The sequence below is a fragment of the Salminus brasiliensis genome, chromosome 2, assembly GCF_030463535.1.
Source record: "Salminus brasiliensis chromosome 2, fSalBra1.hap2, whole genome shotgun sequence".
NCBI classification, from domain to species: Eukaryota; Metazoa; Chordata; class Actinopteri; order Characiformes; family Bryconidae; genus Salminus; species Salminus brasiliensis.
In genome coordinates this window covers 52,045,136-52,058,915 of record NC_132879.1, presented here as the reverse complement: position 1 = coordinate 52,058,915, position 13,780 = coordinate 52,045,136, and the positions used below count along the sequence as shown (strand labels likewise).

General features: G+C 44.5%; 1 protein-coding gene across 1 annotated transcript in view; it reads left to right on the top strand.

Moving 5' to 3' along the window:
- Nucleotides 1-1,600: 1,600 nt before the first annotated feature.
- grip1 (glutamate receptor interacting protein 1) overlaps nt 1,601-13,780 on the top strand; it is a 396,612-nt gene continuing 384,432 nt past the window's right edge. The window contains exon 1 of the mRNA XM_072673118.1: nt 1,601-1,955. Within this exon, the coding sequence (XP_072529219.1) occupies nt 1,901-1,955 (55 nt within the window). The 5' untranslated portion in view covers nt 1,601-1,900. The remainder of the gene's footprint in view (nt 1,956-13,780) is intronic.

Below are 13,780 nucleotides of genomic sequence, written 5' to 3'. Positions count from 1 at the left end.
TGTGGTCTACACTGGCCTGAAATATCGTTGATTTCTAAAAATCAGTCAGTGGTGATGTCTTAGTTTTTTCTGCTATTCTTTTATATTAAATATCTGCAGCTCTACTCTGTACTGCATTCTTTAACATTCTGTACTTAATGTTTTTATATACATATGTATTTTATATATGTTTATATATTATTATACTTATTCTGTTTCTCTGTTTTTATATTGATATTTATAAGATTATGTCGGTAAATGGAGGAACTGCAAAGTAAGAATGTCATTGTACAGTGTAGCTGCTTGTTTCTGCTGTGCACATATACAATAAACTCTTGAATCCTGAGTCTTGAATCTATGTTATGATTCCGATATCATATCCCTAGTTACGTAGGCTGGAGAAAATTGAGATACTTTATGCAGGAATTTCTTGAGCAGCTTTTATGCTGTGTTTGAGTGCTCATCAGAAGGTTGTATGGTTAACTAGTACATACAACGCGATGGAAGATCTGCCCACTAACCACAGAGAGGCGCAGGATAATTCTCCTGCTTCTTTGTTATTAAAAAAAGACAAAAACAAAACAAAACCCAAAAAAACCTTAAATATTAAATGAAATGAAATTAAAAAATCAGTCAGCTAAGCGTTGGCGTGTAATAACAAAATAAAAATATGAATAAAAATGAATTTAAAAACATACATATTCATATGATTTATGAGCAAGCTTGCTGCTTTCCAACATCACTCAAACACAGCATTAGATCCTTTCTTTTAAAGCAGCATTATGCGAAAACTGGCATTGACACTTGCTCCTGGGCTCCCCCTAGAGTCGGGAAGTGTAAATCACGCTTTAAGCCACTGCTAAAGGACAGCTGAGAGATACAGCTTCAGAACTTCAGAAGCGGACTCTGAAGTTACAAAAGCACGTGAACTGAGGTGGTAGGTTAACCTCAGAATTGTACACGTGTGAATACTACGCGGTCCTCGTAAAACGTTGCTTTGCTCGCTTCACTAAAGTTACACAGTGCAGTCGTCAGCTTGCTGCGCCCTGCGTATCAATGGCGAAACGATGTTCTCCTCATTACAATTACTTTTCAATTACGTAGCTACAATTTCTGTAGGGTTATTTTAAGGTCAATGTTACATACTGCTGCTTTAAAATATAATGTAACTTATGTACCAACTTCGGTGGTCCGCGTTGGTTCGAAACATCGGTCACATCTAAACATCGGTCACATCTGTCCAGTCTTTGATACAATAAGCAAATATATACATATGTATACATATATGGTTCCGATATCCCAGTGCATCTCTAGCAAATTAAATTGACATGAAGATTTTTCGTATTGGTTTTAGCTCAGCTTTTAGGTCTTTTGATGGACTAACCACTGTTACAGATCCCAGCCTACCAGACTCCCATCCAGACAGCCCGAGTCTACCGTTCAAGCGACCTTTAGGTACTGATGATGTCCACGACACGCTCCGAAGAGAAAGCCTATTGTGACGTAATGCATCGCGGTAACGTCATAATGGCCACCTCTAGTAAACGCACCGTGGTGGGAAGGTCTTCTGTGTAATATGCGCGCGCGCTCTCGTTCGTTCACTCACTCACTCACTCGCTGGCTTGCTCGCGCGTGTGTGTGTGTGTGTGTGTGTGTGTGTGTGTGGCTGTAGTTGCCACCTTCACTGCTCTCGCTCACACACTCTCACTCCACAGCGAGGCGGAGGGAGGGAGAGAGAGAGAGGGAGAGGGAGAGAGACACGGCGTTGAATTACAGCGGCCGCTGAAAAAGGAAGACACGCCGGTTGACGGGTGGGGGGAACATGAACGCGACATGGAAGCCTCGGTTGGGCTGAAGCGCGCGTGAGCTTTGTTTTGTACCTCGGAAACCCACCGCGTGCGTGTGTGAACGCTCCACAAAAATGCCGGGCTGGAAGAAGAACATCCCCGCTTGTCTTCAAGCCGACCAAGAAGGAGGTAGGGAGCGCTTTTGCTTTCTCTCCCCCCCCCCCAAGCCCCCCACCCCCCACCCCCGTCCCCCGTCCCCCGACCACCACACCTCCCCTCTCATCGCTTCCATCATGGTTCTCCGCTCGCGCTGAGCGGTCTGGTTTCCCCGATGCCTTCGCGTGCTGAGAAAGTTGTGTCCGGTGTTTTTAACGCCCACAGGGGTGTAGTGGGGGTCGCGGTGGGGGTCGAGGTGGAGGGCGAAGCGGTCGCCAGGCTGCGTTCAACACGCTATTGTGTCAACTTTTCTTCCAGTTTCCAGTTTTGTGTTGTCAAGCGCGTGCGCGTGCTCGTGCGCGTGCTCGTGCTCTTGCTCTCCTTTCCTCCCCACCCGCTGAGCAATCTACCTACCTACCTACCTACCTTCCCCTCGTGCACTTGTTCATTTCGGCTCGGTCTCGAATCGCCATCGCCCGGTTGCTCTCTTGCTCACCCACATGTCGCGAGAGTAGTAGCTAGGGCTCCCCATTGCATGCACACGAGCATGCTAGCAGACATGCATAGCACATGCATAGGGAGCGTGCAGCCCGACGGTCCTTTGGTCTTTTGTGCAGCCTGTGAGCATGCAATTCCAGACAGGAGTGTGTAGAGGAATAGACAGTTCCCACCTCCTTTAGAAACTTGCCTAAACGCGAGCAGTGCATTCCAGTCCCCCCCCCCCAACAACGTTATTTAACGCCAGAGGAGCAGCCAGTCCTCCTTGTAGGTAGTGCTAGCTAACGCAGAAGTGCCCTCGTTGGGAAATTGGGGATTGTGCACTAGCTTGCCTTCACAGACCCGTCCACTGGAGCTCAGAAGAGAGGGAAATCTAATCCAACACAGCCATGCATAACGAGTTCAAACGTAGCAAGCTGCTGTGTGTGTGTGTGTGTGTGTGTGTGTGTGTGTATGGCTAGTAAGTAACGTGCACTTGACCATAGTCGACTGTAGAGTGGGCTGTGCTCTCGTTGTTGCATTGAAGTGAACAAGGCAGTGTGAGCAAGCCTTGAAAGAGAAACACACCACTGCTTCACACCAGTGCAGTGCATGGGTGAACTAATCTGACCGGGCATGGTTACAAAACCTTCGCCTGGCTCCTAGATTTTACAGGCGTGTTGCAAGGATTATCTTGTACCTAATTGGGGAAATAATCTCGGAGTAATTATGACAGCTGCCACCTTCCAGATGCTCTTTTCCTGGCCTACAGGAGGTGTATTTTCATTAGCAGGCCAATGTGATGCTCATGCAAATTTCTCATGAGTTCTTCACACTTCTCCTCATACCTTGAACTTTGGTGCTGAGGAATCTTGTGGTATTCCGGGTGAGTTGTGGGTTGCATCGACCCGAGCTGTATGGATTCTCTGTGTTATATGATCCTCTGGAGTCCATCATTCACTACACCTGATCTTCCATTCAGCGCTGCGCTGTGGTGGAGAATGGATTCTATAGGGCTAAGTGAAGAAATATGTCCTGTATGGCAGGGCAAAAGGGAGTCGATGTTGTGCGAAAACCTTGTATTTACTTTTTAGGCATAATGTAAATCTGGTTTTTGTCTTTTTGTTTTTTTACTCCCCACCACATGTAATGCTCCCAACACTTGGAGGGTGAGGCCACATGCCTCCTCTGACACGCAAACACACAACCAGCTCGATGCACCAGCTAGCAGATGCCAGTGTTGGCCAGCATCAGCAGCCTGAAGCAATGTAGGGAGAAAGATGGGCCATCTATCCACCCTCAAGAGAGCAGTGCTGTGCTCTCTCTGGCTGTGGCTGCTGATGGCAGGCATCATGACCCAGCAGCTCTTGGGTCATAGTGGCAGAGACTTGGACGCTGGGTCACTCTGAGGCCCTGGCAGTTGTTATTTGCACTGTCAAACTTGCATGAGGAACGGACCAATAGAAATGCTCCAAAAATGTCAACAAATTTAATATGTTGACTTTCATTGAAGGTTCATAAGGTTATTTTATTTTTTTTTTTATTATTTTTGAAATTTTGTCATAGCCTAGAGTCATAGCCAGAGGTCAGTGCTTCATGGTGAAACCCATTACGGTTTATTGGTGCACCTGATCACCCATTACAGTGTTGTAAAGTATGCATGCATGAAGACTGAGCAGTCTCAGAAGCTGATGTCTCTTCATGATATTAGGCCTAAAGCCGTCTGGATTAATTAAACATGCACCCTCCTTTAGCCTCTGTCTCCTGTAAAAGTTTTTCCGTCGTTCAGCTTTTTTTTAGGAAGCCAACAAAGTTCGATGTGAGACACGCCGTTCTAGACAAATACACAGATCCGTCAGAACTGTTCACAGTGGTGGTGATGGGAACAAGACATCCCAAGCATTTGTGGCCTTCTAAATGAAATGTGAACATGTAGTGTCAGGGCTGCTGTGTTGATTCACAGTCGTCTTGAGAAGGAGGTTTGGGACTGAAACGTCCACTCTACGTACAAAAGTATCCAGACACTCCTTTAATGCGTGAGTTCAGCTAGTTTACGATGCACCCGTTACTGACACAGGCGTTCCGTTGTGCATGCATAGCTTATTTAATCACCATAGAAAAGCATTGCTGATACAACAGGGCGCTCTGGAGCAGCCACGCAGGAGTCTGATGTCACCATGCCCAATGCCGTCCAGTAGAGTGGAGTGCTGGGGCTTTAGCCAATACCTCTGGGATATGTTTGTGTACTCTCAGCAATGTTCCAAAATGTGGTGTAAGGCCTTGGTAGAAAAGTGGAACTATAGACAAATTCCTTCTTATTACCTTTTGACTGTACAAGCAACTGGAGGAGCAGGTGTCTACAAACTTTTGGACATATAATGCATCTTTTAATTTATTCGCGGCGAAAATATTTTGTTTTTTTTTCTTGGTGTAACGTGCAAAAATCTGCAAGTTCATATTTTTATCATATTTGATTTATTTGAATACATCAGTCAGTTGTGTCAAGATTTCATGATGAATGGACCAATAGGAATGCTCCAAAATGACCGTCTCCGTATAAAGTAGGAGGCATGTCCCAATCAGATCTGGGGGCTGATTCAGGCCTATTTTAATGGATCAGGTATTGGCTCCACTGGTGTGACCAACAGCAACAGACATCAGTCCAGAGTGTGTATCAATGTACACACACACACACGCACACAGGAAGTGACCTGCAGTGTTGTAAAGGTGAAAGTCAGGCTGGATTATAAGATATTAAACACTATAAAACAGTCATTTTAAGAAAAGTCTCGACTAAACTAGATCAATCAGTTCACAATGTCTGATTATAGAAACAGATACTAAAAATAAAGGGATTTTACGGATTAATCTGCAACTAAATCTTAGCTAAACTGTGTGACACAAAGATCGGATTGGATCTGTATCGGCTGAAACTCTTGGGGCCCTTATTTAGCCATCTTTTGGCCAGCTGACAACCATGCAGCTTGATTTAGCTTGGCGTGTCGGTGTGTCTTTGCTATCGCATCGACGGGGACAGTACGCCTTGTGCCGTTCAAACGTCTAAGTCTCTTAATGAATCATCATTTATTTATTATTTATTTATTTATTTAATTTTTAATTTTTATTTTTTGGGTGTAACATGGAATAATAAACCAATCAGTGTGTCTCTCGCCGTTCCCTTTAAGAGTCAGGTGCGGTCTGTCTGATTTTGGCGGGTTGCTATTTCAGTGGTGTAAAGCGTGGGACGGGGGGTGTACGAGTGTCGGGCTGCACGCGCCTGTGTTGACAATTCACTGCCAAGATAGCAACGAATGTCTGACTGTAGACGTCTGCCTAGGCTGTTTTCAGTCAGTGGTGCTCCTTTGTTTTCCGTTGCCAAGATAGCAACATGAAATTGACCTGAACACCCCTCATTTCGAGACCACCACGCCCATCAGCATAGAAATATTCCCGAACACTGTTGCTGTTTAAATGACGCAGACTGAAAGGTGTGAAAATAGACTGTTTGTCGGGGTGTAAGATAGCAATGAGCATCGCCATGCCCACGCCTTGTGCAGGGTGGGAGATGGATCTCTTGAAGTGTATGAAGTGGGCTTGATTCTGGATAGTAAGTAAAATGGCTATACTGTGTATGTGTGATTCTGATCACCACCACTATATATATATATATATATATGATAATCAAAATGAAAGGCTAAACGTAATCATCTCTCGATGTCTCATAACTCTATAACTTATATATAACTCTTGAGTTCTTGTTAATGCACTTACCATGTGTTTGCGTGAAGGCCTTGTCTGCACTGGAGCCTGCGAAGCATCTACGCCACAGGAACATTGTTTATAAAAATGGCAGTCTGATTACGCCTAATCAGGAAGTGTATTTAGTCAGGCAGCAGATAATTAAGATGCTGTTTTATTTTTTAAATTTTTTTTCATTTCAGAATTGGATTTGTTGGCATAACAGCAGCACATGCAAGACGCTTCAGCAATCGGAGCTTTCAGGCTGTTGACTCCGAATGAAGCGAGTGCATGCTAAATTTCCCAGATTTGTCACAGCCACAAAAATAGGCTCGTATCATGCAGTGCAGTCAAAGGCATCAACAAGCAACCAGCCTAAATACAAAAGCACATGCTGTGCTACAGGAGAATTAATCTCCAACAACCAGCTGACTAACTACATCAATTGGAAATCTGCTGGCTTGCTCTGAGCAGCTGAGCAAAAACCACAACTATGGCCAAACTCTGTTACGACTAGCTCCTGATCCTGGGTGAGGAGGACCTTCCATGATTCAAGCAGCTGTGCTCATGTGTGATTTCTGATCATACCACGGCGGCCGCCGTATCTCCAGCTCGTGCGCTAGTAAGCATGACTCGGGGAGGATGTGGTTCAGGACTACGCCGTTTGGGTCGTAGGTGGAGAGGTGTGGGGTGTGGAAAGGAGCCTAATAGAACTGTGATTTGACTGTTATTTTCAGACCTAACCCTGCTGTGTGTGTGTGTGTGTGTGCTGTGGTGGTGATGATGGTGTGATTTATACAAACTGTGTTTCATACAGAAGCAGTGTGACGCCGTATGCGGTGGCTGATCCTAAGTGCCGTTAGTGCCCAGCATGCCAGCCTTCCGATCTGCTGCACTGCAGCCTGCCAGTGTGGCATGTAATTGGGTTTGAAGAGGAATGGGGTGGGGAGGTGGGGGTGTAGCTGAGCGGACCCACCTAACAAAGCAAGGATATTGCAGGAAGCTCCAACTGGAGCTAAATACGTGTTGGATTTGCTCTGAATTTTTTTCCACAGGGTTTAAAGGAACAGTTTACAGAAACGCTGGAGCTGGAAGCCTGATGTGATCCAAGCTGATATCAGATTCATGATGTCTGACCTGATTGATTGATTTATTTAAGTTATATTAAGTTAGGCCTGTCCTTTTGAAGTCTAGTGATCGTTTATACTGTTTGACTCTATTGACTAAGGACTGCAGAATCTGTCGGAATTGCAAAAATGGACAGTATGGTCAGCAGTAATGCTGCAGGACTCGGCCAGTATAGTCACACAGGAAATGGTAGCTTGCTTCTAATGCCTACAACACTGAGGCCAAACATCCAACCACTACATGAAGCACAACTGCCTACCTAAAAGAATGTGGTAGCCTGTGGGGAACGACTACACATTGGCAATGAGTGAAGGGGTGCCAGGCATGCCCTTTATGTGCAACTAGATGATGCTCGGAGCCAGTGGAAAAGTTTCAGGAACTGCAAGAGGGTTCGCTGTTCAAAGCCCTAGTGTTCAAGACTGTGCCAGAAGTCCTGTAGCGTTCGTCCGTGTGCCCTAGTGTAGTCAACCAGCCATGTCGGGTAACGCAGCGCTGCTTGTTCAGGTAACAGGGAATCTTGATGGTATGAAGTCAGGATGAAATCTGTTGACATGTTTTTGCTTGTGAAGAAATTCCGATTTTCCAACAGAGACCGCCCTTTTTTTTTTTTTTTATAAATATACTTTATGAAACCAAATGTTTAAACCAGTAAAAGCCAGTCTTAAATAGTAATTACCAATAAACAGACATTTAATAACTTTTGAATTTTAATAACTAATTTATTAACTTTTTTCTTTTTTTTTCTGAAATCAGAAGTTTGACGTGGACCTGAATGTACATTACGTGTACCTAAACTGGCAATTTCTTTTTTATTATTATTATTATTATTATTATTATTATTTTGTAACCACTGTGAAATGTGAATTTTAAACACCAGTTAAAAGCTGTTTGGTCGAGTTTAGCAAGATTATGCTTCTTTACCTGCATGTGTTTCTGCATTGTGGCAATTAATTTTTTCATCGCTCTGAAACTTGTCAAATGTGCAGTTTCTTGACCAGTAAATGCTGTTTTTTTTAAGCTTATTATATCTTATCTGTGATCAGATATAAAAAGTACAACCTATAAAAAGTGGAACACTATAAGTATCAGGATTTACAGCCATCTATCCAGTATTTAAGTCTGAGTTGGCATCTGTGTTGGTACTCTGTATCGGCACATACTTGAAAATCTGGTATCGGTATCAGAAATGGAAAAAGTGGTATTGGTGCATCCCTATAAAGAATAAAACCTGCTTCAGTATGATTAATTCCTCTACTTTAATGTAACCGTTTCATTATGAGCCTTATTTTACATGTCATATAAGACATTTCCACCTTATCGGTCAGTTGCCTTTGCTGTTTGTCCTACTGTACCTACTGTCTCTGAGTGTGAGGTCTAGTGTCCTCTTTCCCTCAGTTAACCTGTGGCCTTTTTCACTGAATTATTTAATCAGGTTGCACCTGCTGAGTTTTTCTTTGTAGAGGCATGTCTGTGCTGTGCACACTGCCCACAGTCGAGGTTTTATTAGTTTTTTTCCTCCCCCGGACGCTGGAAAAGAAGAGTTCTGGTAGCGACCCTGCATTTGAAGTGCCCTGGCCGTATGCACCGCATTAAACCCAATCACGGAGCGGCGGTGCCAGGCCAAGCGCACCCACTCCACTGGCTGGTACCATTTGGCGAGTTTCGCTCAGTCCCTCGCGTTGTAGCCAGACGCAGCAGTTGCTTACCGTTCTAAACTATGACACAAAATGCAAACAAATAAAATGGATCATGCATAATTTATGGAGGGAGATTGAATATAACATATGGGAGCTCGCAGCTCTGCGGAAAAAATGTCATTTGTCTCCCGGTAGTGAGATTTCTTTGCTAGGCAAAATCATATTTTAAGCATTCAAACAAGATTTCCTCCTCATATCGCCGTGGTTTTCATCTCGTACAGCTCTGTCCTGCCTCTGCTCTGTCCTGTCCTGCCTCTGCTCTGTCCTGTCCTGCCTCTGCTCTGTCCTGTCCTGTCCGTGTGCTTAGCCCGAGGAGGGAAGGGAGGATGGCTGGATGTGTGCTGGTGGGGAAAACAACAAGCTACAGCGCTTCATCACTGCAGTGACGCCAGTCTCGTGCCGAGACGACTCATGGGAGGGCTTGGATGGGAAGCTCACGTTTCGTATGACTTGATGGTGGCTCTGGGCTGAGAGCGCTGGGTTAGTAATCACCAGATTGGGCGTTCGATACCCAGGTTCGATACCCACTTAGCCGCCACTGCTGGGCTCCTGAGGAAGGCCCTTAATTAGCCTTGTTTGCGCTAGAGATGCTGTAGCATGGCTGACCCTGCCCTCTGACCCCAGATTTCTCCCTCCGTCCCCATCGACTCCAAAGACTACACTACCCATGAGCCCACTGATGAGCACTCTTAGGCATGTTCTGGTGCCTAGGCTTCAGCTGAGGTAGGCTGCATTTATCGGGCGCTAAGTAACAAAAGGCTGTTCCAGAGTGAAGGACCCTTCAGATACAGCCCGGAACTGCAGGCTACATTCGGAGCAATTTGGAGTGTGTCCTTCTCGGTCGTTGGTTACCCACAATTCTCTGTAAACATGCAAAGCGTGAAGCCTCCAGACTGTAGTTTGTTTAAAAATGAATTATTATTATTATATTAGTCATTATGATCCTTCATTTGAAGGATCCTTCATTTTGAAGAAATGAAAAAGCACACCAAGTGTCCGAGGTGGGACCTTTCCGGTGATGTCACCACGCAGCCTGGTTGGACTGCTCCATTTGTTTGACCAATAGGCTTCCAAGAAGGAGTTGTCATTGGACAGGCCCTCCGTGGACCCCTCCTGCCTCAGTTGGAGCCTAGGCAATGGAACACAGCGTTTCCCTGTTCATGTTGATCTCCATGTTCCTCCGTTCTGCCTTGCTGTCCTCTCTGATTTTTGGAGTCCCTTTTGGTTCTGGTTGCTGGTTGGGTTTGGTCCTGTTTGGTAGTGGTTCTGAGCTCTGCTTGTGTTTTCACCACTCTTTTTGCCTATACCCTTGTATCTCCTTTTGCTCCTCATGGTTCTGACCTGGACTGGCTTTGGTGGTACGTCTCCTGCTGTTTGCTCTTTTGGAAATAAACTATTTTTATCATTTTTAATCCAGCTGGGATTCGTGACAACATTTGTTATAAGATAAGATAAGATAAGATAAGATAAGATAAGATAAGATAAGATAAGATAGTCCCGCAGTGGGGAAATTCCCAGTGTAACAGCAGAAAGGGATAGCAAGACACTCAGTTACAAAAATTTAGATAAATAATTTACACAATATAAATAAGAATTAAAAAAGCAATAAACAATATTATTTACAGTGTTGTACTTTGCAATAGAGCTGGGCGGTCAATCGAGAACTGAAATGTAGAACCTCTAATCAGCGTAATCTTGCCCATTTTGATTATTTCAGGTTATTTATTTATTTATTTATTTATTGATTTAAACTCTGTTAGACCTTCCTAACTGTATGTATTTGTCTGTCCCCTTAAAAACATACTACAGCGTCTGTAGTCAGGTGACTTCAGCCCCCTCGAGTCTGTAACACTGAAGCAACATGGAGGAGAACATTTAACACGGAGCCAACTAAGCAACTCGAGCCACTTCTGTAGTCGTTCACTAATCATAATTGAGGTAAATTGTCGTTATGATCGCGATACTGATTTTAGGCCATATCGGCCAGCCCTACCGTACAAGTGAATGAGCATGAGAAAAATATAAAAATAAAGGTACTTCATATTTATTAAATATTTTTATTATTTTGTATATAAATCATAAACTATATACTTTACATAATTCCTTAATGCTGTCTTTTTTGTATGACACCAAACCAGGTGTTTATTTTTATGTCCTACAGCTTGACTTTGAACTGTTCTCCTATTTACACATTTACATGTTTTCCTAATTAAGCGAACCCAATAGCCTTAGGCGTTGTTCACTGAAATTGATTAACTGATTGACTACGTTGGTTTTGTGCGAAACTTCTGTGCGAGATGAAGTCTTTGTGGTGGGCTCGTGCTTCTGTTTCCACTGAAAGGTCGCTTACTCAGGGTTGTGGAAATAAAGGCAGTTTAAAAAATAAAGAAATAAATCAAAAAAGCCCCTACGGTTTTTGCAATTTCAGCAATATGAGTGTACCAGTCACTCCCAATTTCCACTTCGTCCAAAAGCTTAACTTGTCCGAGTCAGGATTTTGAATGATTGCCTGTAGAAAAGAAAGGAAATTGCTTTTTTTCCCTTTTCTGTTTCCTTTCCTCAGGTTTCTGTTTTCCTTTCCGTTTAGCTCGGATGTCATTGCCGTTTGCTGCAAGTGCGTACAAGTCTCAATCCACAAAGATAATACAGCAGTGTGTATTCTGAGCCCGTTGTGCCGGTGGCGAGGCGTTTAGCGTGTTTTCAGCATAGAAACTCGTACACGTCGTGCGAAAACCGGAGGAGTGTTGTTTTTCTGCACTGCTCCCGGCCTATGCGAGATGTAATGGCCTTGCACCATGTATTTACCGAGCGATATTGCAGTGGAGCTGCTCGGCCCAGTGGCTCTTTCCTCTGTCTCCTTGGAGAGCGAGGTCATCGGCGGCGATGCTTTCCATTTATCTCGCCGCCGTGTCCGAGTATAATGTGTTGTCCCGAGCCTCTGGAGGTGCAAATTCTCAGGGAGAACCGGCGGGCCAAAATGCCGTAACGGCTGCAGCGCCGTCTCGCTGAGCGTGTTCCAACACGGATCCGGTTATATGTGCTGACCTTTCAGCTCTAGGGGTCATGGTATGTTTCCTGATTGGGGTGCGGGGAGGGGGCTTTAAGCATTGCTGACCTTTTGACCTTTGGTGCCTTGTGTCTGTGTGTCTCTGTATGTGTCATTTGACAGCCTGTAGGACGTTACAGGGCCTTGTGGGACCTGCAGGACTCGAGCAGTTGAAAGCCCTGGATACAGCCCTTGGAAATAATCAGACTACTGGTGTTGTGTAAAGCGGAGACCGCTGGTCTACCCTAGATGTTAAAAGCGTCTCCAACACTGGGTCCAGAATACCTCTTTTTGTCAGCGTAACGATTCATGCTTAAATTCAGATCTTCAGCTGGTTCCTGAGGTTCCTTTTATTGATTTTTTTTTGGTCTGAGGAACTGCAGAAAACAGTAGTGCTCCTGTGTTTAATGAGCTGACACTATGGGGCTATATTAAATAGCCTCTCGCCCACACCGCGAGGCTGCTCGTCAGAATCACTTAACGTTTCAGTCAACAAGTAAGAAAATGTCAAAGCCTTGGAGCTCTATTCAGACCTAACCTTCTACTGCATTCTGCCATCGCAAGCTCTTGAAGAAGGCATGTTCACACCTTATAAAATAGAATTGTGTGTTTAGGTTTAGAGCTCTGGTTCTTTCGGGCCCCCAGGCTGTTAACTTATTATTTTGTGTGTGTGTTTTGGGAGTTGGGCTCGACCAGAAACGTGGAAGGTCTGGAGCAGGCCAGTGGAGGAAAAAGTTAATTGGTTGGCTCAGAGCACAACCAGTATTTTTTACTGTTTCCTCTCTTGCATTCAACAACAAACCGGAATAAAGGGAAATGCCTTCCAATTCCTTCAGTTTTCCTTTGCAGAATGACTACAGCTGAAGGTTTGGAAAGCTGATGGACATGGAAGTTGTCTGTATTCTTAAGGACATGTTTACACACACCGACGCAAAGTTAATCAGTGCTTAATTAACCACAGCTGCCTTAAGATGCTTCAACATACTCTCAATTTAGGACCCCAGTATTCCTGAAGTTAGGACAGGATTTGGGAAGTTCTGGGGTTAGAGAGTTATGTAAGATACGACCCCTGAACTTCATCTAGGGAACCAGAAACAGCCATTCTGTCTATAGTTGCCTTGTTGAGCTTGTTTACACCCTGCATTAACATGTCTGGCTCATACCCTACATGTCCAAATGTGTGTGTGGACACCCCTTTGAATGCGGTTGCACCCTTTGCTGACACAGTTGTGCAGACGTGAAGTAGTCCTGCCAATAGAATAGGACGCAGATAAATAAACATGAACCTATTGGCACCATGCTTAATGCCAGGCGTGGGCTAAAGGGGTAGAAAGCCCCCCATAATTGAGCTGTGGAGCCGTGGAAGAACTGTGTTCTCTGGAATAATGAATGGACAGCGCTCCATCCAATATTTTTAGGATGAGTTTGGGATGAGGAGGTGGCGTGGTGATCATCCAACATCCTGACCTCACTAATGCGCGCAATGGCTGAATGCAATCAAATCCTCAAAGCAATGCCCTCCAGAAATCTAGGAGAAAGCTTGCTTTCTTGGACAGTAGAGACAGCTACTCCAACAAAAAGCAGGATCAACTATTTTCAGTACATTTTGCTTTCAGGGCAGCCAATGAAAGAGCGGGTGTCCCAATATTTTTGTCAATGTAGTCTGTGTTTATGTATGTTTGTTTGACTGGATTCCCTTTGCAATGTTTACTGAAACGATCCCCAATGTGGAAGTCTCTAAACCACACTGGGAGGTGGCCGCCATAATCTAG